The sequence below is a fragment of the Callorhinus ursinus genome, unplaced genomic scaffold (genome assembly GCF_003265705.2).
Source record: "Callorhinus ursinus isolate GAN/ISIS: 27379988/994484 unplaced genomic scaffold, GSC_fseal_2.0 scaffold1, whole genome shotgun sequence".
Lineage (NCBI taxonomy): Eukaryota > Metazoa > Chordata > Mammalia > Carnivora > Otariidae > Callorhinus > Callorhinus ursinus.
Genome location: NW_027397063.1, coordinates 147,067,186 through 147,089,307, shown reverse-complemented (window position 1 = coordinate 147,089,307; position 22,122 = coordinate 147,067,186). Strand labels below are relative to the sequence as shown.

General features: G+C 40.7%; 1 protein-coding gene across 2 annotated transcripts in view; it reads left to right on the top strand.

Annotated features, from left to right (window-relative positions):
- The first annotated feature begins 1,312 nt into the window (after positions 1-1,312).
- Positions 1,313-22,122, top strand: part of ANO10 (anoctamin 10) — a 210,048-nt gene continuing 189,238 nt past the window's right edge. The window contains exons 1-4 of one of the 2 annotated variants that reach the window (XM_073902670.1): positions 1,313-1,679; positions 9,492-9,644; positions 12,715-12,912; positions 14,687-14,821. In XM_073902670.1, the coding sequence (XP_073758771.1) occupies positions 9,506-9,644; positions 12,715-12,912; positions 14,687-14,821 (472 nt within the window). In that variant the 5' untranslated portion in view covers positions 1,313-1,679; positions 9,492-9,505. The remainder of the gene's footprint in view (positions 1,680-9,491; positions 9,645-12,714; positions 12,913-14,686; positions 14,822-22,122) is intronic. The other variant, XM_025884954.2, reaches the window with a different exon arrangement.

Sequence of the window (22,122 nt, the reverse complement as noted above, 5' to 3'; positions counted from 1 at the left end):
TGAGCTGCCATGACAGAGCGTTGGAGTTCTAGAAAGAACAACAAACTGCTCCTATCTAGTAACCAGCTTCTGTTCCCGTCCCCTAGTTTCCCTCCTTCCTGTCTTGAACCTGGAAGACCCAGAGAAGGGGTGGAGGAGTGGAAGAGCAGACCTCACTCCTCTGACTTGGCAGGACTTGGAGGCATCTCTCTGGGCTGAGACAGGTATAGGAGGAGGCGGCGTTCATTCATTGCTTTCTTTCATTCCACTGAGAGTTATTGCAGCCTGTTGTGAATAGGCTGTTCCAGGCACTGGAAATGTATCAGTGGACAAAACTGACAAAAATCTCTGCCCTTGTGAAGTTTACATCCTAGGGAGAGACTGACAGTAAACATAATAATATAAAACATTTAGGTGATGAGTGCTATGGAAAAAAGAAATAGGAGGGTAGGTAAATAGATGGTGGGGCATGGAGGAGGAAAGGGCCTCAGTGAAAAGGTGGGATTCCATTCCCTTGAGGAAGGGAAGTAAACAATCTCCATAATTAAGGAGGGCAGAGGGAACAGCCAGGGCAAAACCTCTGCGGTGGGACATAGGAAGATCAGGGATACCGATATGGCTACGGCAGAGAAAAGGGGAGAGTAGAGGTCTTCTGAGAGATAAGGGCTGGCGGGGGTAACTTAAATTGAAAGTGGAGTTAAATCTAGAGGTTTTAGTAGTAGTCAGTGGGGTACACAGGCTGCAGTGGACTTCCTGCATTTTGGCTAGAACTGGAATTTACCAATCTGATAGATGAAAAAATGTTTCAATTTGCATTTCAAAGTGACAAGAAAAGTGGAGTCTGGACCATAAGAGACTGAAAGGAGGAAAATGTGAAGAGGCATACAGGTTTCCCAGGCTATCAGAAAGCAGAGCATTCCTGTAAGTCGAAAAGCGAAGAATAAATCCCTCACCCTCAACCTCGCTTTCCTTAAGTTCAGTTTACGAAAGACCTACATTAGTACCTATATTCACTAATGGAAGGAAATCCGAGAAGGACTAAGGCTTTTGTGAAAAAAGCTATTACTCTAGTAATGCGGGTCTTCTGCAAGAGCCCAGATACCAGTATGTCTTTTTTAGCGGCTCTACTAGGTCCCACACTCTCTGGGCGCGACAGCCCAGCGAGACCCCGCCCCTCAGCGGAAAGACAGCCCATAGGACACGCCTCTCCCACCGTGGATCCGCCCCCTCTCGGAGAGACTGCTCATAGGGCACGCCCCTCCTACTGTGGTCCCGTCCCCCCACGGTGAGACCGCCCAGCGAGGCCCCGTTCCCTCTCTGTGGTCCGGTTCCCTCTCAGAGTGACAGCCCACAAGGCACGCCTGTCCCGTGCGCCGCCGCGTTCCCACTCCCGGCCTAAGCCCAGCTAGGCCCATCTCAGTTTTCTGCGAAGCCGTTCCGGTCCGCACCGTGAGGACTCCCCACTACGCCCCGCCCCGCTCAGTGCGACGCAGTGCTGGGCCCCGCCTCTCCCTGCGTGGTCCGGCCCTGCCTGAGCGCTCTGGCTTCTGGGCCCCGCCGGGCCTGCCACACCCAGCGCCCGGCGCGCCCGCCCCGCAGGCCCCGACCCTACCCCGCCTCTGGACCGTCCACCGTGGTGCCTCCGGGTCGCGCCAAGCTCTCGGGCCCGCGTCCGAAGACGTGGAGTGCCGCTGCGGCCGGTACGTGGGGGAGGGGACCACAGACCCCCTCGCTGTCAGCGGCGCGGAGCCGGGGTCCATGCAGAGCTGAGCCCGGGCTGCCCGGCGGCGGCGGGGCGCCTCCAGGGACGCCTCCGACTGCCCTTCGTTCTCGGGGTACCTCCCAGTGCTGGCAGTCCCAGGAATGGGGAAGTGGGACCGGGATGGGCGCAGATGCGGGATGGGGGAGGGAGGACTGAAGGTGTTGGGGAATGGCAGTCGCAGGTAGGGGCTGGGGAGAGCCGAGGTTTGGGGAGGGGTTATGGGTCTGGGGGTGGAGAGTTGAGTGATGAAATGTAATGAGGCCGAAACCTGGGGCTGGAGTCAGGCTGCGGGCTTGGGGGTTTTCGGAGCTAAGGAGAATGAGATCGTGGGTGGGAGTGGAAAAAACGGCGAAGCTTAAAGAAGGGCATTTTTTGGAAGGACCAGCTCAGCGGGGCTCAGGATTCATGCTTCCCCGGACAGTCCGGGGAGCAGGCGACAGTTAAGGATATGTCAGAAGGAAGTGTGGCTGGAATGAACTTGCAGGGTCATGCTCTCTTTCACCTCAGGGTGATTGGGTTTCCAGGCTCTTGACTGGGGCATATCGTACATTTTAAGTAATAAATGCAAGTCAGGGGCAGTGCCTGGGACACCTGAGCAATGTGGATGGAATAGAGTTCTCCTACAGGCTGCTTCTGTTTTCCCGGTGCCTTCACAGCGCCAGCCTTGGTGTGCGCTGTCTGCTGCAAAACATGTTCCAGCCGCCAAGACTGTGTGCGGAGGGTCCGGACTTAAAAATAAGTACAGTTGAGGTGCACTCAGACGGAAAAACAGTTGTATTCCATTCCATTAAATCCTGTGGAGTTTAATTTTTTAAAAATCTAATCCCGTGGAGTTAAAAAAAATTAAATATAATTTGTCTCCTTTGAATTTGAACTCACACTAACCTACAGAACTGGATGTTTTCTAAGGGCCTATTCTGTATGATACATAGTTTACTGTGGAAAGTAGACCATATCTGTTCTGACCAGCTATTGCTGAAAGAATTGTAGAATTGCAGGTGAAGAATGAAATTTAAAAGATCTAAAATAATGGAAGGGAATAGAAATGGCCTGGTAAATGGGAATGTGTGCACTTAAAAAAAAAGCCAGTGAAACTTTCTTTTCACTGTAGAAACTTGGAAGATTGAGAAAAAATATAAGGATGAAAATTAAAATCCCATGTAATTTCACCAATCCTATTAACATTTGGGTGCAATTCTTCTTAATTCTTTTTGTATTTTATTGTCTATTAAATGTACATGTTACATCATTGGGGTCATGTTGTTATATTACTTTGTTTGCTTCCCCCACTCCACTTGGCATTTTCCTGGATCATTAAAAATTCTCCTTAAACATCTTTTTAAATGGTTGTATGGTCATCATATGGATTCATTCTTTTATCACATATTAGAGTTTAGTTTTGTGTCAAGTGCTGTGCTTACAGGTGAGATTCAGTGTTGCTCCAGGTTTTCAGACATTATTCCAGCCCAAATAAGCAAAATCTTGGCAGTTTGTGGCATAATGAGAGTAGATAGAAAGTTTGAATGAGAAGAGGAAATATTGTTGCTTCACTTTATTGGTCAGTCCACGGCAAGTCTCAGTTGGTGATTCTGTGAGGAAGTGGCCTTCTGTTGGTGCAGCATCTAATCAGGCCTGGGCTTGGGCTATTGTGGCCAGGCTGTCTTCAGTATGTCTTGTCTCACTTCTCCTGCATCTTCCTGTGGAATCTTGATGCCACCAGGTTCCCAGGTATGGGAATGGGCCTCACCAGCTTTCCTACCTTGTCAGTGTCACTGAGTCACCAAGTGTCAGATTCTAGTGAGGGTGGGTGTGTGCAATGCTGATTTTCCACTATCAAATTAGCCCACATCTTATATAACACCAAGAGGCAGCTGCCTTAGGTCTCAAGGAAGGAATGTCTCACAGTTGCTCTCATAATTAACTGCCTGTTGGAGGTTTCAGAGGATGTCTCTAAGTTGTCTTTACCCTCAGGGCCTCTGGAGGGGTCCTGTCCTTCCTTCTAGCCCTGGTCATTAAAATTGCAACTTTTCTCCTGAGGAAATCCCTCTCATTTTCCAGCTCAATCGGTGTGGCCCTTCATTTTTCTGTCACTGATGTATTCCTATTTTGCTTCATGACAGAGTGATTTTGTAATTTTGGTTTATGTTTCTCCTTGAGTCTGAAATAAGGTGATTTCTGAAGACAGCTGGTGCATTTCCTTCTTACTAGCCTCTGAATTTATAATTTCATTGCCCCCCCCCAACTCAGGAAGAAAATACAGGGTCTCCTATTCTTTTCTTTATCCTTGATAAAATATGCACATACCCCCAGTCCCCCAACCTCCCACCCATGGCTGAATTCACAGTGTGTTTCTCTTCGTATGTATGTTTGGCCTGTATGGCCTGTATGGCCAGGATTTATCTTTTACTGTAGGCAAGTGATTCCAGTAGCTAATGTAAAAGTCACATGAATCCAATTCTTTTATAGGCCTCTCTCTCTTTGACCTGGCGTGCAGTTCAGCACATGCTAAGAGCAGAATTTGGGGTGGCTATCCTGTGCCCCACAGCATCTGTGGGACTACATGCTCTGCCTTTTAGTCATTCCTGGCTGCTGTCCTGGCTGACAGCCTGGATAAAAGGGGGAAATTTGTTGTGGCTGCAGAAATTGTTCTACCTTCCAGTGCCTAAGAAGACTGCATATGTTGAATCATTGTTTTTAGATTGGCCCCAGCTGGGACTATGAGCCTCTCTTCTGTACCCACACTTAAAGCCCTCATGTCCCCCCATCTGGTATTTTGGTCCCATGTACTGGTCGTGTGCATGATAATGGTGGACCAAGTTCCTATTAAGATCCTCTGGTAAAAGCAGATTGCAGAACTTAGCTTAGGCCAAGGCTGCCATGAGGCTTCTTGTTTTCACTATATTCATACCATTGGGCTAGCTCATTGGGAGAAGTGAGTTTAGGGCACACCTGGATTCCACTGACCAGTTAACTGTAAAATTGAGTCCTCCTTATCTGTACCCTGCTGCATGCAGAATGCAGGGGCAGGAATCCCCCAAAGGAAAGGGCATCCCAGAGGTGTTCTTACACAGAGACAGAAATTCCCTGAGCAGTGTGTTCCCCCTAGGTGGGTTACAGGGACCAGAAGAAGAGAGCACAGGAGTTGTAACAGGGTGGGGAAGGGTCATCTTAGGTAACCAGGTTTGTACAGTGTGGCTCAACGGATGGCATGTGTGGGACAGCTGAAAACCGCAAGCATGAACGGAGCAGAGTTGGTCCTTAAAGGACTGTCACCAACAGTGTTGAAACCTCAAGAGCATTTAATGTACTAGAGCCTTAAAGGGGTCAAGGCTTACCAGGCTCCACTAAAAAGCCTTAGCGGGCATTCTCCCCCAGCCCCCATCCCCATGGTTCACGTTGCTCAGAGCAGCGTCTGCACAACACTGGCACTTGTGTTAGTCTGTGAGACTTTTGTGGCACTAAAGCATGCAGCTGCACAGTTTGGCCAGGCCATTGTTTCTTCTAATGACAAGACTGTAAAACTGACTTTATTGACTCAGTTCACAAAAAGGAAAAAAAAAAGATCTTTTTCATATTATTCAAAGAGCACTGGATTTCAGTCCTATATCTGCCACACTGGTTGTGTGATTTTGGGTCTTGTGAACATGATACAGTGAGGTCATGGAACTAAATGACCCCTAAGGCTCCTTCTGCTTTAAAGATTCTATCATTGTGCAGCCCCTCTGGGGCTTTTGGCTGTCTCCTTCTGCATAGGAGGGGGTGTGCCTAGGTACTGAGTCCTTTCATTTTATATACTGTTGGACAGAAGGCTTTTTCATTGTTAGTAAGTCAGGTTACTCCAAACAATCTTTAAAGTTAGGCAATTTCTTTTGGTGTGTTTTTAATCTGGGGACTAAAGCAAAATATTATCTTGTATTATACAGTTTTAAAAAAGTATCATTTGGCCTTTACTAGAGGGTGTGTTTTACACTACTGTTGAAAATGTGGGGCTTCTATACTATTCTATGTACAACTATATATAATATATATAGTTCTATATACAATTGTATATACAACATATAGAATATTGTATATAGTTCTATATACAACTGTAAAAGCCATTTTTTCTAATTATTAAAAAACCCTTGCTCATTAAAATTCAAATCAAAAAGAAAAATATAAAGAAGAAAATAACATTCAGCTTAAATCCTACTACTTAGACATGGCAGTTTGGAGAAATATATCTGACTAATCATTGGTGGCACATTTATTATGCCTGGGTGGCTTAGTCAATTAAGTGTCTGCCTTCGGCTCAGGGTCCTGGGATCGAGTCCCGCATCGGGCTCCTTGCTCAGCGGGGAGCCTGCCGCTTCCCCTGCTTGTGCTTGCTCACTCTCTCTCTCTCTGACAAATAAATAATAAAATCTTAAAAAAAAAACAAAACCCGCACACAGTATAGACTGAAATGTGAGCGTTCCCACACATGGTTCAGGGTGGGAGCTCTGGTCTCTGGCCACCAGAGTTTAAATCCCAGCTCTCCTGCTTTTTACTGTGTGACATAGGACATACCTACTTAACCTGTTTGACCTCAGTTTTCTCATCTGCTAAATGAAAGTGTTGGAGTTTCTTCCTCACGGGGTTGGTGTGAGAATTTAATGAGTAGCCCAGTGCTTTGCATGTAGTAAGTCCCCAGCAAAAGTTAGCTAGTGTTGTCGTTTTACTATTAGTATGGATTGTGTATATCCATAAATGGGATCACGCTTTGCATTTTTTTTTTACCTTACAATGTGTTATAAAATGTTCTCCATGTTAATATAGTTGCATCTGGATGCTAGTATTGATGGTTCTGTTGTATAGTTGTGACACACTTTATGTATTTAGCCTATCTCCACTTGTTAGATTTTCAGGTTGTCAGTTGTTTCTTTGCCATAACTAAAACCCAAAAATAAATAAGAAAGAGAGAAAAAAAGAAAGTTGTAATGAACTTCTGCTATATATTTATTTTATTTTATTATCTCTTTGACATGAATTCCTAGAAATAGCACTGTTGTGTTGAATAGTAGGAGTATTTACTATTACTTTTCATACTGCCACTCTCCCTTCTGGAAAAGTGGTATCAAATTACAACATCTGTCAGCCATGGGTGAGAATGCCCAAATTTCTACACATGTGCTAATTCTGTCCACCTTTCAACTTCAGCAAATCTGAAAAGGGAAAGGCATCTTCTACTTACTTTGCATTTTGCTTATTAGTATGTTTGAACATCTTTTCAAAGTGTGTTGGCTGCTTTGTATTTCTTTTGTGACTTGTGATTTCAGTTTTTTGTGTTTTTTTTGTTGATTTGTAGGAACTCTTTGGCTATCAGAGATAGTGATACTTTTGTTTGTAATATATTGGAAATCTTGTTCAATGCTTGTCTCAAGTAATGAAAGGCGTATAGTATCTCAAATGAGAATAAATCATTGCACAAATATTATGAATCTCTAGCTGGTGCTTGTATACATGTTTGGAATGGAAACCCGCATTTAGTGTCTCAAAGAGATTGTTTTATGACCTGGTCATTATGAATAAGGGAGGCTTTTTATTACTGACATTAGGCAATGCATAATTGCCAGAAAACTGCCACCTTCGATGCATGTCCACATGTACCATGCTGAACCCTTGATTGTGCCCTTAACCTAACCATTCTTTCCAATATACCTTTTTATTTACTCTTTCCCGTGTCCCAGGTCAGCAACCTTGGAGTTATCCCTGTACCTTTTCCAAGTTGAAGGGTGTCTGGTTCTCACCCTCCCTTCCCAGAAAGTTAATCCTGCCTCCCCCGGCTGCACCGCCCCACCTGGTTACTGCTATTGTACTCAGGCCTTGTGTTAGAATGATTTGGTGCACACTTGCTTCTGCTAAAAGACTGTGAGCTCCCCAGAAGGGAGATGGGGACCTGACTTATTTTTGTACCTTCAGACTCTCACAGCATGGCTCAAAATAAGTACCGCATAAATGTTTGTTGCATTTGATATTTCCATTTAAAAGTTGATGATGCTTAAGCCTCTGTAGTCTACTGGTAGATTAACCATTTTTCCCAACCTTTTGTTATGAAAAATTTCAGAAGTTCGGGGGAATTGAAAGATGAAAAACACTCATGATCTTGCCCCCTAAATCTACCTATTGAGATTCATATCACTCTGACATGTAGCTAATCCTCTGCTCAGAAACCTACAGTGACTCCTTTCTGGCCACTGGAGTGGATGTGAACTGTAGCATTCCTTACCCTTAAATGGTCACAGCTCACAAAATGTTGCCCTCTGCTCGGTCAGGCCAGTCTTACTGTTCTTCTCCTATACTGTCTTTATTCTTGCATCATTGATTTTACACATGTTATTTCCCTGTGTAGAACATGCTTCTCTTCCTTTTCTCTTAATTGAAAACTTTTGTACATTAAGTGTTTTGAGTTCCCATAGCTCTAATTGCTATCTTTTATCATTCTTTCATTCTGTATAATTCCTGACCACATATTCTAGCTGTTGGAATGGGACTACTGTGTCCTATTTTGATCTGGTTATCTTCATAGAGCCTAGCGTTCTGACTTTGGATTTCGCTGGCTTTTTTAGAATAACATTCCTGAAGCATTTGTGCTATGATGTGAATCCAGCATTGATTTACAATACCTATGTTGCCCCAAAACTATGCTCTGTTAGAGAAAAACAAAAGCTTATCACCATAAGTCAGATTACACTGGTCTGTTTGATTAGCTTGTTGCAAGATCATGGTTCACCCGAAAGAATGGAAAGGTGTTCTGTGGTGTTGGTCACTCTTTTTGCCATTATTCCCAAGAATTGATTTGCACTTGCACTTTGGAGTCATTAAAACTTACATCAAGTACAAAGCTAGAATAAGTAAGTCTAAAGTCTAGAAATTGTCCCTGCTGTGAATCACTGGGTTAAAGAGATTCACATGAAAAACATTTTAGAGAGAGGCCATTAGGCCTTAGTGACTGATGCCATTTGTGAGGGTCCAAGTTTACTTGAGTATTTTTCAAGCTTGGAAATGGAGATAAAGATGATATTCCTGAGAAAGAAAAACTAGGAAGGGAAGCTGATGCTGGGGACATTAACTCCATACTTAAACATGAATTCAGACTGTGTCAATTCCTTGCTTTTACTGAACTGGTGACTCCTATTGTTTATTTGACAAAGCCCAGTTCCTTTGCAATCAGGGTCCCTTGTTAGACCTGCTCATTCCCATCCGAGCACCCTGCCTACCCCCCCCCCCCCCCACCCACAGGTAGTGCCGTAGCCATACCTAATCACTTGTATTTCTCTGATACTGTTGGGTGTTTTTCATTATTATTTTGTAGGGGAATACTGTTTCCTCTACTTAGAATACTCTCCAAGTCTCGCCAATAAATTCCTATTCATTCTTCTAAATCCTGTTCAGGTGTCACACCCCTTGTAAATACTTTCTTACTCTTCCTGTGTGAGAGCACATTTTACACTGCTGTCCTTCCCTTACCTGAATGTCCTCCCTACTGTGTTCTGAGCTGCTTACGGAACAGGATGGTGTTCCCCCTGACTTCGTACGGGCCTAGCTCACACGTGTGGTCTGAACCATTGGTTGAGCCTGTCATGTAACCCATCTGGATCATGAAAAATTTTCCTTTTTCTTGGAAGCCAGAATTAGGTGTAGTTAAGAGAAACTACAAATATATATATTTGTCTATATATTTCTCTTTTCCATTGTAACCCATGTACTTTTTATTTTATTTTAATTTCAGCAAGTTTGTGAAAGATGAAAGTGACCTTATCAGCTTTGGATACTTGTGAGAGTTCCTTCACACCTTTGGTCGTCCTAGAACTGGCTCAGGATGTCAAAGAAGAAACCAAAGAATGGCTGAAGAATAGAATTATCTCTAAAAAGGAAGATGGAGGTGAGTAAAATAAATATAACTCGGACTTAGTCATGATCAGTGACTAAAAATATTTTTTTAAATATGTTTTACAGTTATTTCATTGATGTATTTCTAAAATTAATATCCATTTCTTTGTTCTTTACTATTTATCTGGACTTGAAAGGAGATCTTAAGTCCACATTAGACTATAAGCAACATGAGTGGTTTTGTTCACAGCTATAAATGCTATGTCTAGTACACAGCCTGTCACATAGTAGGTCAATATTTATCAAATGAATGAACAAGTATCTACTGAGTGCTCTTTATATGTCAGTTATGATGCTAAGGGAGAGATTAATATGGTCTCTGCCTGCAAGGATGTTACTGTCAGTATAAGGAGACTGAATGCCAACTCCTGGAAATTGAAGTAACAGGACAAAAAACCCAAAAGAAAGGGCTGTTACACAGCAGTGCATGATACTTAAAAATGAATTGTATATAAACTAGCTGGAAGAGTAAAGGGAAGACAGAGGTGGCAGTTAGTGATGGTTTTGGGGTGGAAAGGGATGACTTTATAGAAGCCAAAGCTTAGCCCTCTCCTGAAGGGCAGAAAGGGATCCAAATCGGGTGAGAGGGTGGAGGACATTTTACATGAGCAAACACTTCATAAAACTATACAAAACAAGAATTGATTTGCACTTGCACTTCACCTAAAACTTCATCTAAAACTTCACCAAGTCTCCAAACACTGAATAAAACTTAAATAGAGTGTTTTTAATAAAGATTTTGACTGTAAACTGAAATGGTTCCTTTATAATAAAACCTTGAATCAAAGTGGAATTTTTAAGTTTTTGCAAACAACTGAACCAAAAGAAAACTTAAAAATAAGAGTACTTCTTACTGAAATCTGAAGTGTTTCCCTGGGTTGGAGTCTCTTCTTTAAAATTCCTATGATGCGGGGCGCCTGGGTGGCTCAGTCGTTAAGCGTCTGCCTTCGGCTCAGGTCATGATCCCAGCTTCCTGGGATCGAGCCCCACATGGGGCTCCCTGCTCGGCGGGAAGCCTGCTTCTCCCTCTTCCACTCTGCCTGCTTGTGTTCCCTCTCTCACTGTCTCTCTCTCTGTCAAATAAATAAATAAAATCTTTAAGAAAATAAATAAATAAAATAAAATTCCTGTGATGGAAAAATATTTGTAGTGCCTAAGAGCGAGGGACTCCAGTGTATTCCCAGTCTTCCCTGCTCACTGTGTTGCCTTCAGCAGAGAGACACAAGGATGGGGTGGGGGTGGGCATCTTTCTACACTGCTGGGAAAAATGAAAAGAACCTTCCAAAAAAGTATTCTGATCTTTCAGGTAAAAAATGGTGGATTTCACACTCAGGTTTACTTTTACTCTCTTTCAAACATGACAATAAAAGGGTTTTTTTTTTAAAAGAGGTAAGTCCAGTTTGACAAAGAAGAAAGGAAAGAATATAATAGCAGCACCATTTTGGAAGCTAGAAAACAGGTGGATGAGTGGTAAATAACTTCTCAGACTTGAAAAAGTCAAAGCTGAAGTTGGCAGGGGTACAAATGGAAGTTTTGCAGTTTAAACCAAAAACTTAGGTATTAGTGACTTTAGGGGCTTTTGGAGGTGGAAATAAGTGGTACCAAGAAAAAGAAAAAACAGTTGGCTGAGATTCATTTAAGAAATAGATCCCCCGTTCCCTTCTGTATTCTACCATCACAGCAGAAGGCTGACTTTTCTCTGCAGAGGGGTCAGATGCTTGGATTTTGGCATGGGGACTTTATGTACAGTTGAAAATAGAGATTCTGTACTGAAAATAGGATAATAACTGATTATTATTACCCCTATCCTCCACCCCACCAATCTCATACCTAATTTAGTTTCTAAAATATTAGCAGCTAGATTCAAATCATCTAAGAAGCAGATTGAATAATCTGTCTTGAGGAGTCTGATCAAAGACAAAATAAGCAAAGGTGCAGAAATCAGAGAGTTGACCATAGAAAACAACCTGGCCAGATGACTATGCTTAAAGGCTATCTTTAATGAGCTCCATCTAAGCCTTCAGAACTTAAGTACAGCCTCCTAGAACCCCTTTCTTAAACATGCACCTATAATAAAAGATCACCAAACATCTGAGAAAAATCCCTAGCATGAAAGAGAAAGCTAAAACTAAACAAACAGATAAAAATAGCAAACTCTGCAGAAAAAGAAAACCAAGAGAAAATTTAAAACTCAACTCTCAGTAATGAGAAGGTAGGACAGACATTCTATAAATCGAGTTGGATACGGTAATATATTCATTTAGGAAAAAAAGCTCATATAAAGTAGAAGTATAAAAGCAAAACTTAAAAACTCGGTAAAAGGGTTAGAAGATAATTTTGATAAAATCTCCCAGAAAGTAGAGCAAAAGGTACAGAATTGGGAACTTTGACAGAGAAAAAGTAAGGAAGTTAGAGGACTAGTCCAGGAGGTATGCATCTGAATAAAAGGAGTTCTGGAAAGGGAACAGAGAAAAAGGAGAAGAAATCATCAAAGGAAAACACTCAAGGCTGATGCCATGCTTTTTCAGTTGGAAAGGGCCCACCCAGTGCCCTGCACTGTAGATGAAAATGGCTTACCATTGGAATGTTTTGGAACCCTGGGAATGGAGAAGATACTACAGACTTCAAGAAAGAAAGACAAAGGTCACACATAAAGAATCAGACTTCTGAGCAGAAACATGGGAAGCTAGAAGGCATTTTCCAAAGGAAATCAACTTACTTGTAATTCTTATTTATTTGGAAGATAGATTTGAATTGTTAATACATTTTTCTTTTTTTTAAATTTTATTCATTTGAGACAGAGAGACAGAGAGAGCATGAGCAGGGGGAGAGGCGGGGGGGAGGGTGAGAAGCAGACTCCCCGCTGAGCCAGGAGCCCGACATGGGGCTCAATCCCAGGACCTGGAGATCATGACCTGAGCCGAAGGCATATGCTTAACCATCTGAGCCACCCAGGCGCCCCATAATACGTTTTTCTTATATCAAACTAGAAACAATACTTATTTAGAATGTTTTCATTTTTGAAACTTTTCTAAGATTGTGCTTATCTTTTGTTTTTGAAGGTGCCCAGCTCCTGTTTAGACCACTATTAAATAAATATGAGAAAGAAACACTAGAAAATCAGAACTTATATCTTGTTGGTGCCTCCAAGATTACATTGTTACTGGGTGCAGAAGCAATAGGTTTGGTAAAAGAGTGTAATGATAACACTATGAGAGCCTTCACATATGGAACCCGACATAACTTCAAAGGTTTTGATGGTGAGTCCCAAGATTGTTTCTATCAGAGTCAATTTATCTCAAAAATAAGCTTTTGATGAGTAGATCAGGGGTCAGCAAACATTTTCAGGGGCCAAACTGTAAATATCTTAGGCTGTGCGGGCCATAGACTTTCGCCCAGTTATTTGACACTGTCCTTGTAAAGCAAAAGCAGGCTTAGACCATAAGAAATGAATGGGTGCAACTGTTCCAGTAAAATTTGCTTTTAAAGTATGGTCCATGGGCCTTATTTTGCAATCCCTGGAATAGATGAACATAAATTATTGTGACACATATAATTTATTTATATTCTTCTATCCTAATTCTCAGGATGGTGAATATTCACTAGTTTGATACAGAAAAATCTTATAATGGGAAATACAGTAGTAGTTCAGAATCATAGAATTGCCATTTCCTGGTAAGGTAACCAGTTCTCTTCTGGTCTCACAGGGAGTCCAGAAGAGAATGGTTTCTGGAAAGCACTGAGAAAGCCAGGCTGACCAAGATGTCAGACTGGGAGTTTGGCTTCAGAATAAACTGGTCCCTGCCAGAGCTTTTAGAGTTGGTAGAAGATGTGATGTGATTAGGCTTCTTCAGACTCACTCTGGATTTGTATATCTTAGTGCATAAATGATAATGGTAAAATTCACCGCATTTAAGAGGATTCACTTGCCAAAAAACAATACTGTTTTCTTTTTTAAGATTTTATTTATTTGAGAGAGAGTGCACCTGCACGAGCAGGGGGAGGGGCAGAGGGAGAGGGAGAAGCAGACTCCCCAATGAGCAGGGAGCCTGATGCAGGGGCTTGATCCCAGGACCCCAAGATCATGACCTGAGCTGAAGGCAGGCACTTAACCAACTGAGCCACCCAGGCGCCCCAACAGTACTGTTTTCTTATCAGACTATCTTCTCCCACATTTATGGGAGGGATGTTAACTCCAGAAGGGAAGGGCCTGGGCTTCTGAGTTTGGAGGAGGAAAATTTGTCATACAGCCAAACTTCAGTTCCATCCCTAGTTAGTATAGTGTTAGAATTAAAGAGCATGTTGCCTTCTGCTTGTTGGTATTAGATAAGATGAAGCAAGTACCTGCCATTTAGATGTTTGTACTATATTCTGTTAGAACTAGTAATGTATGTAGTCCCCCCCGCCTTAGCGGTTGGGGGGCACATTCCAAGACTCCCAGTGGATGCCTGAAATAGCAGATAGTATGTGCTGTTTTCCTATATGCATCCCTGTGATAAAGCTTAATTTGTAAACTAGGCACAGTAAGAGATTAACAACAACAATAATAAAATAGGACAATGATAACAATCTACTGTAATAATTATGCAAATATGGTCTTTCTCCCTCAAAGTATCTTATTTTACTGTGTGCACCCTTCTTCTTGTGATGATGTGCTGATGAGATGAGGTGAGGTGAATGGCCTAGGCTACCACTGACCTTCTGATGGCAGGTGAGAGGGAGGGGGTCAGCCACTTCTGGACTGTGTAATTCATGGGCTTAGCTAACTGCCCAGAGAGCACAACTGCAGATGAGGGAGGAGCATTGTACAATGTTTGAAGAATTGTATTATGTGAAGGCAAACAATACTTTTTTTCTTACAGAATATCTAAGGCGCTTTGCATTCTGTTTAATTTAGCAGTTTTATACTTTGCTTACTCCTTATGTTATTTATTGTTTATATCATCATTTCTATAATCCCAAGTTATTTGAATGTTATTAATTTTATTTTGGCTGTTACTGAGAAAATAACTGGAAATTTTTGCATTCATATAGATGACAATGATGACTTCCTTACAATGGCAGAAGGTCAATTCATTATCAAACATGAACTTGAAAATCTTAGAGCCAGAGATGAAAAGATGATCCCTGGTTACCCCCAGGCAAAGTTGTATCCAGGAAAATCATTATGTAAGTCATTGTATCAACCAGCTTCATGAATACACATTATAATGCAATTATCTTTTCTTAGTAGACATGAATAACAAGTTAGAAAGGCTTTATTTTTTTTCTCTTACTGAAAAATACGTAGAACTTTACAATAACTTATTTTTTGTGAACATATCTTTTGCTACTAGAGCTTCATTATATTGTACCTTTAGATCAATATATTTGTTCTGTATGGTTTGCTACTTACTTATCAAGGAATCTTGCAGCATTCAGTTAGCTTAAAATTGGGTGTGAATACATATATATATTACTCAATGAGAACAGGAGCCATCGTCTTTTCCTGGAGCCCTCTTTCCATCTGCTCTCATCTCAGTGAGTGAGAACTTGGGAGCAAGGCTTAGGAAGAGCACACAGTGACATAATACCTGAATGCAAATCAGCAGTTTGTAACTTCATGTGTCATTCCATTTGAGTGAGAATACTAGTTTGCAGATGAAAGTGCTCAATTCCAAGTTTGCCTCAAACTCCCCCAGATGGTGGCCTGCACTTCAAACATATAAGCTGCTGTGTTCTCTAGGCAGTATAATACTACCTTCCAGTCTTTCCCCCGACTCACCCCGGGAGGACAGATGCCTGAGAACCAGTGGATTGCCTTTTTACTTTGTTGATATTATCTTTTGATGCATAAAATTTTAAAATTTTCATGGAAGTCCAACTTACCTATTTTTTCTTTTGGCCTCTACCTTTTGTGTCATATCTAAGAAATTATTGCCAATGTCATGAAATCAAATCCAAGGTCATGAAGCTTTTCTTCTATATTTTCTTCTAGAAGCTTTATAGTTTTGGGTCTTATATGTAGGTCTTTAATCCATTTTGAATTAACTTTTGTCTGTGGTGTTAGGTAAGGGTTCAATTTCTTTTTTCTTTTTCTTTTCTTTTTTTTTTAAGGGTTTAGTTTCATGCTTTTGCATGTGGTTATTCTGTTTTCCCAGTACCATTTGTTGAGAAGACTGCCCTTTCCCCATTGAATGGCCTCAGTACCCTTGTCGCAAATCATTTGACCATATATGTGAGGGTTTGTTTCTGGCCTCTGTTCTGTTACATTGATCTATGTGTCTGTATGCCAGTACCACATTGTTTTGGTTCCTGTGGCTTTGTGGTCATTTTTTTTTTAAAGATTTTAGTTATTTATTTGAGAGAGAGAGAGAGGGAGAGAAATGAGCATAAGCCAGGAGAGGGGCTGAGGGGGAGGGAGAGGAAGAGGGGGAGAATCTCAAGCATACTCCATGCTGAGTGTGGAGCACAATGTGGGGCTTGATCTCACAACCCTGAGCCAAGCCAAAACCAAGAGTTGGCTGCTTAACCAACTGAGCCACCCAGGACCCCAGCTTTATGGTAAGTTTTAAAATAAGGAATTTTTTTCTTCTTTTTTAAGATTGTTCTGGTTATTTGAGGTCCCATGAAATTCCATATGAATTTACAGTGGGTTTTTCTATTTTTGCAAAAGCCCTCATTGGGATTTTGATAGAGATTGCATTGAATCTGTAATTGCTTTGGGTAATATTGACATTTTAACAATGTTAAGTCCCATGTACATGGGATGTGTTTCCATTTATGTATGTCTTATTTCATTTAGCATTGTTTCGTAGTTTTTCATTGTGTGAATTTTTTATGTCTTTAGTTAATTTCTAAGTATTTTATTCTTTATTATGCTAGTATAAATGGGATTGTTTCCATAATTACCTTCTCAGGTAGTTCGTTGTTAATGTATAGAAATGCAACTTCTTTTTGTTTATTGATTTTGTATCCTGCTACTTTGCTGAATTCATCTATTAGCTATGACAGTGTTTTTGCAGAAAAGTTAGGGTTTTCTGCATAAAATATGATATCACTTGTCAACAGAGATGATTTACTTCTTCCTTTCTAATTTGGATGCATTTTATTTCTTCTGTAATTGTTTGGGTTAGAACTTCCAATTCTGTGTTGAATGGAAGTGGTGAAAGTGGGCATCTTTGTCTTATTCCTGATCTAAAGGAAAAGTTTTCAGTCTTTCACCATTCAGTATGATGTTTGCTGTGGGCTTTTCCCAGATGGATTTTATTATGTTGAGGTAGTTTCCTTCTAGTCCTAGTTTGTTGAGTGTTTTTATCATAAAAGTGGTGAATTTTATTAAATAGCTTTTTCTGCATCAATTGAGTTGATAATGTGGTTTTCCCCCCTTCTTTCTGTTATTATGGTGCATTACAGTAGGCAGACTTTTGTACTCGAACTATCCTTGCATTCCAGGAATAAATTCCACTTGCTTGATGTATGATCTTTTTACTGTGTGGGTAAATTGAGTTTGCTAGTATTTTGTTGAGTATTTTTGCATCATTGTTCATCAGGGATGTTGGTCTGTAGTTTTCTTGTAGTATTGTTGTCTGGCTTTGTATCAGGGTAATGCTGGCCTCATAGAATGAGTTAACAGTGCTCCTCATCAATTTTGGGGGAAAGTTTGAGAAGGATTGGTATTGGTTCTTTAAGTATTTGGTAAAATTCACCAGCGAAGTTGTCAGGTCCAGGGATTTTCTTTGTCAGGAGATTTTTCAGTGTCCTTAGTAGTTCAGTCTCCTTACTAATTATAGACCTATTCAGATTTTCTATTTCTTCTGACTTATGGTAAGTTTTCATTGTAGGTTTTGTATTTCTAGGAATTTGTCCATTTCATGTGGGTTATCTAGTTTGTTGTTAGATAGTTATTAATAGCACTCTCTTACAATCCTTTCTATTTCTAGAAGTATGGCTTTTAGGAGGTATCAGGAAATTTGATTATTTGTCTACATTCCAGTTATCTGCATATGTCTTGATATTGATTATATTGTAGCAGTTTTTGTTGGACATACATATTTTCAATATATAGGTTAAAGATTACCATGATTGCAGAAAAATTTTTTTCAGTAAACTTTTAAGAGTTACTTGGTTGTATTTACTAGCTTCTTGTCTTTAGGTAAGCCAATTATGTGTATGTGGGCTCTTAAATGTTCTCTGAAATATTTTTAAGGTTTTCTGTAATTTTCTTAGGCTTGTCTACCATTTTCCTGGCTATGTTTTCAGTCTTTCCTAGTAGTTTTTATTATGACTTTGTATCTGTAGTAGTTTTATGTGTGTCTTAAATCACTTTTCTGAGCTCTCACCTTCAGCTCTTGTAGCTCTTCTTTGGGTTTTAATTTCAGAGAGATGGCTTACTTTCATTTCTTTAATTTCATAGTCTTGCATTGCTTGCTATAATTTCCTGCTGTGTTTCTTTTCTGCCTTTGTTTCTGGTTTCCTTTTCCCTGTAATATTTCTGCATAGTTCTATGCCAGTTACTTGTGGTTATTACTTACTTTCTAGTGAGCCCTTGTTTTTCCAGACCACTGTCTTTTCCAGCAGATGCAGTTCAGGAGTCCGCCATGGGTCCTTTTTGCCCACATCATCTGGGCAGTGAGGCAATCCCCACCCCTCGGTGTCCAGGAAAACCCTGCCCTCTCCTCCTTGACCCCATTGTGCAGAGGCATGGGTGCTCTTAGCTTAGCCTGGGCTGACTTTTAAAGCCTCTTCTCATGGTTTGTGATTTGGATTTATAGTTTTTTTCCTTACCTTCATCAAAGATAGGTGTTTCCGTTTATATGTCTTGTTTCCTTTGTTGTTTTTAACTTTTGTCATGAACAAGAACAGGGCAGAGGTGTCTTTCTGCCACTGTTTGTTACCAGGAGTTCCACATTCTGTATTCAGGCAGTTGTTTGGTGCCTTTCCAGAATTTTAAATCTTTCTTAATCTCTTAGTGGGAATAAGACACAGCTGGGTACAAAACAGACTGAGGCACCGTCTTGGCTGTTAATGTCAGCATCCCATTTCTTCCTGTTTATCCACATTATTCAGATGCTTATGTGGAAGCCCCCGCTTCCTTCTGCTAGTTTCTGCACAGGTACATCCTCTTTCTGCTGCTGGGACGGGGACTATGTGTACATTCCCCGCAGATGGGGCTCGGGCAGCAGCAGTTTTCCAAATGTTCCCAGCTGCTTCAGAAAGAAATTTCCAACCGAATGAAAACCTTGAAGGCAATATATGTAAATGGATTTTTCTTGGGTGTATAGGTACCCTGTCTGGTGTCCTAAAGCCATAATAGAAATAACTTTCTTGCTGGCAGGATGAGGCTTTATAAACAAGGATCCTTTCTTTCTTTCTTTCTTTTTTTTTTTGTAATGCATATAAAGATAATAAAATCATCTCATCATGGTCATTTGAAAATTTATTATACATCTGAAGTAAGAATCATATTTCCATTATCAAGGCTGGATTTTCAAAATCTGCATTATTCTCTTCCTTTATATCTTTGAAAATGTGATCCCTAAAATGCTGTGTTATATCATAATATTTGGTTGAAGAAGAAATGGGATGTGCATATGGGATATGTATAATTATAAAGTGTGAACTGTTTTTCAGAGTGCAAATTTTAGAACTAATAAAACTCAGAGTAACTTAAAATCTTAGATTTCCATGAGGTTAATCCATAGCAATGAATGGAAAAGCTTTTTTTTTTTTTAGGTTTTATTTATTTGTGTGTGTGTGTGAGAGAGAGAGTGCACAGGAGTCGGGGGAGGGGCAGAAGGAGGGAGAAGCAGGCTCCCCGCCGAGCAGGGACCCCCCCCTTCCCTCGCCCCGCCCCTCCCGACATGGGGCTCAATCCCAGGATCCCAGGATCATGACCTGAGCTGAAGGCAGACGCTTAACAGACTGAGCCACCCAGGCACCCCCCGCCCTTTTTTTTTGGCTTTTAAGTTTCACAGGAGACACTTCCTGGGTATCCTCTTTCCCACAGCTAATTGGGAGCAGAGATTGTAACCTGTTCATTGTGATCCCATCAGCACTGTGAGAGGTAGCCAGGCCTTTCATGAGAAACACTCTCTGCTATTGCAGGTTTAATTTCATTTTGCACACAATGATTGTGATTTTGTTTGCTACAATGTTCTGTTTTGATAGCTTTTGTTAAGTAGATGGCAACTTGTGTCGTGGTGAACGTGACCTTGAGCCAATTAGGAGATACTGGGCGCTTGCAGTCAGGGCTCTCCCTTGTCTCACCAGACAGTGAGCAATGTGGATGTCTAAAAGTGTGTCTCTGCATGTGTCTGAGATCACTCAGACTCTGCCTTCTCCTGTTGATTCCTAATAGTTAATGCACGTAACACAATGAAAGATTTTCTTTAGAAAAAGGAGTTAAGGGAGCTGAGAATTTCTTATATATTAACTGTATCTTAAGGGATGCTATTTAGGTTCAAGCTCTGTCTCAAAATATCTGTCAGATGATTATCATGTTTTGATTGATGGGATATGGCACATCTCATCTTTAGTTTTATATTGTCATTCTTTTAGGACATTATAGTAACTATTCCTGAATATCTTCTGTTTATACATAGATAGATTAGAGTGGTCAGATACAATCTGTCTTCTAATATTATTAATGGACCTTATAAGAGTAATAAAGTTTCAAGTAAATATCATGTAGCAGGCATGTACATAAGATTAAACTATAAACTATTGATACATATATATATATATTTCTCTTTTTCTCTCTATAAACATATCTATCACTGGGTACATCAGTGTGTGTATACATATGCATATACACATCCACACACATACATACATACACACACATATGCACATACATGTACTGTGTTTTGGTGCATATATGCAGTTTTTATATTTAAGCAGGATTAAAAACAATACAGGAATATAAAAATGTATTTTGAGAACACAGGTTACTTCTGAGAAGCAGTTTTTTCCTTATTGAGACACAAGTGGTGTGTTCATACCTGACCGCTAGAGTCCAGTGGGACCTGGGAGAGGGTGCTGGGGCATGGCAGCAGATACAGGGGGCAAAGGGGCTCCCCATCTTCATTGTACCAGCCTTTACTTCCTCTGGGGGCTCTTTGCGCTCATCATCCCTTTTCTGGATTAGAGGCAGCATGACCTGCACAGAGACACTGTAAGGAGTTGTGACGGAGACTTTTGTTTTTGCTTTTGAAGTAAGCATGTGACATTAGCCAAAGAGAGAAGCAGTACTGTGTGAGTATTATTATGGTGTTATTTAATTTAGAGGTCCAAGTATAAGCCAGGTTAGTTATCACTTCCCTTAAATTAGATTTTGCTTTGTTTGGCTTATCATTAAATGGCTGTAATAGTAAGAACCCTAGTATTTGACAACAGATCAGTCAGCATTCTTAAAGGAAGGAATCTTGGTTTGGGTTGTTTAGTTTTATTTTTTAATGGAAATATAGTTGACATACAATATCCTATTAATTTCAGATGTATAGTATAGTGACTGGACATTTATTTACTTTATAAAATATCACCATCATAAGTCTAGTTAATCATCTGTCATAGGAAGTTGTTACAATATTATTGACTATATTCCTTGTGCTGTACTTTATATTAGCATGACTTACTAACTTTATAACTGGGAGTTTGTACCTCTTAACTCCCTTTACCTATTTTTCCATCCTTTGATCCCCTTCCCCTTGGCAACCACCAGTTTGTTCTCTGTATTTATAAGTATGTTTTGTTTCTATTTCGTTTGTTCATTTGTTTTGCTTTTTTTTGTTTGTTTGTTTGAAAGAGAAAGCATGAATGGGTGGGGAGGGGCAGAGGGAGAGAGAGAATCTTAAGCGGGTTCCGTGGAACTGGGGTTCCACGCCCAGTGCACAGCCTGACACCAGGGCTCCATCTCACTACCCTGAGATCATGACCTAAGCCAAAATCGAGAGTCAGACACTTAACTGACTGAGCCACCTGGGTGCCCCTGTTTTGCTTTTTAGATTCCACAGATAAGTAAAATCATATGGTATTTGTCTTTCTCTGTTTGACTTATTTCACTCAGCATAATACCCTCTTGGTCCATCCATGTTGTTGCAAATAGCAAGATTTCATTCTTTTTTTTTTTTTATGGCTGAGTAACATTCCATTGTATGTATGTTTCTATACTACATCTTCTTTATCCATTCATCTATCGATAGACATTAGGTTTATTCCATATCTTGGCTATTGTAAATAATGCTGCAATGAACATAGAAGTGCAGATATCTTTTTGAATTAGTGTTTTCATTTTCTTCAGGTAAATACCCAGAAATGGAATTGTTGGATGTTATGAAATTCCTATTTTAGCTTTTTGAGGAAACTCCATACTGTTTTCTATAGTGGCTGTACCAATTTACATTCCCACCAGCAGTGCACATCCTCGCCAACACTTGTTATTTTTTGTCTTTTTGATACTAGCTGCTCTGACACACGTGAGGTGACATGTC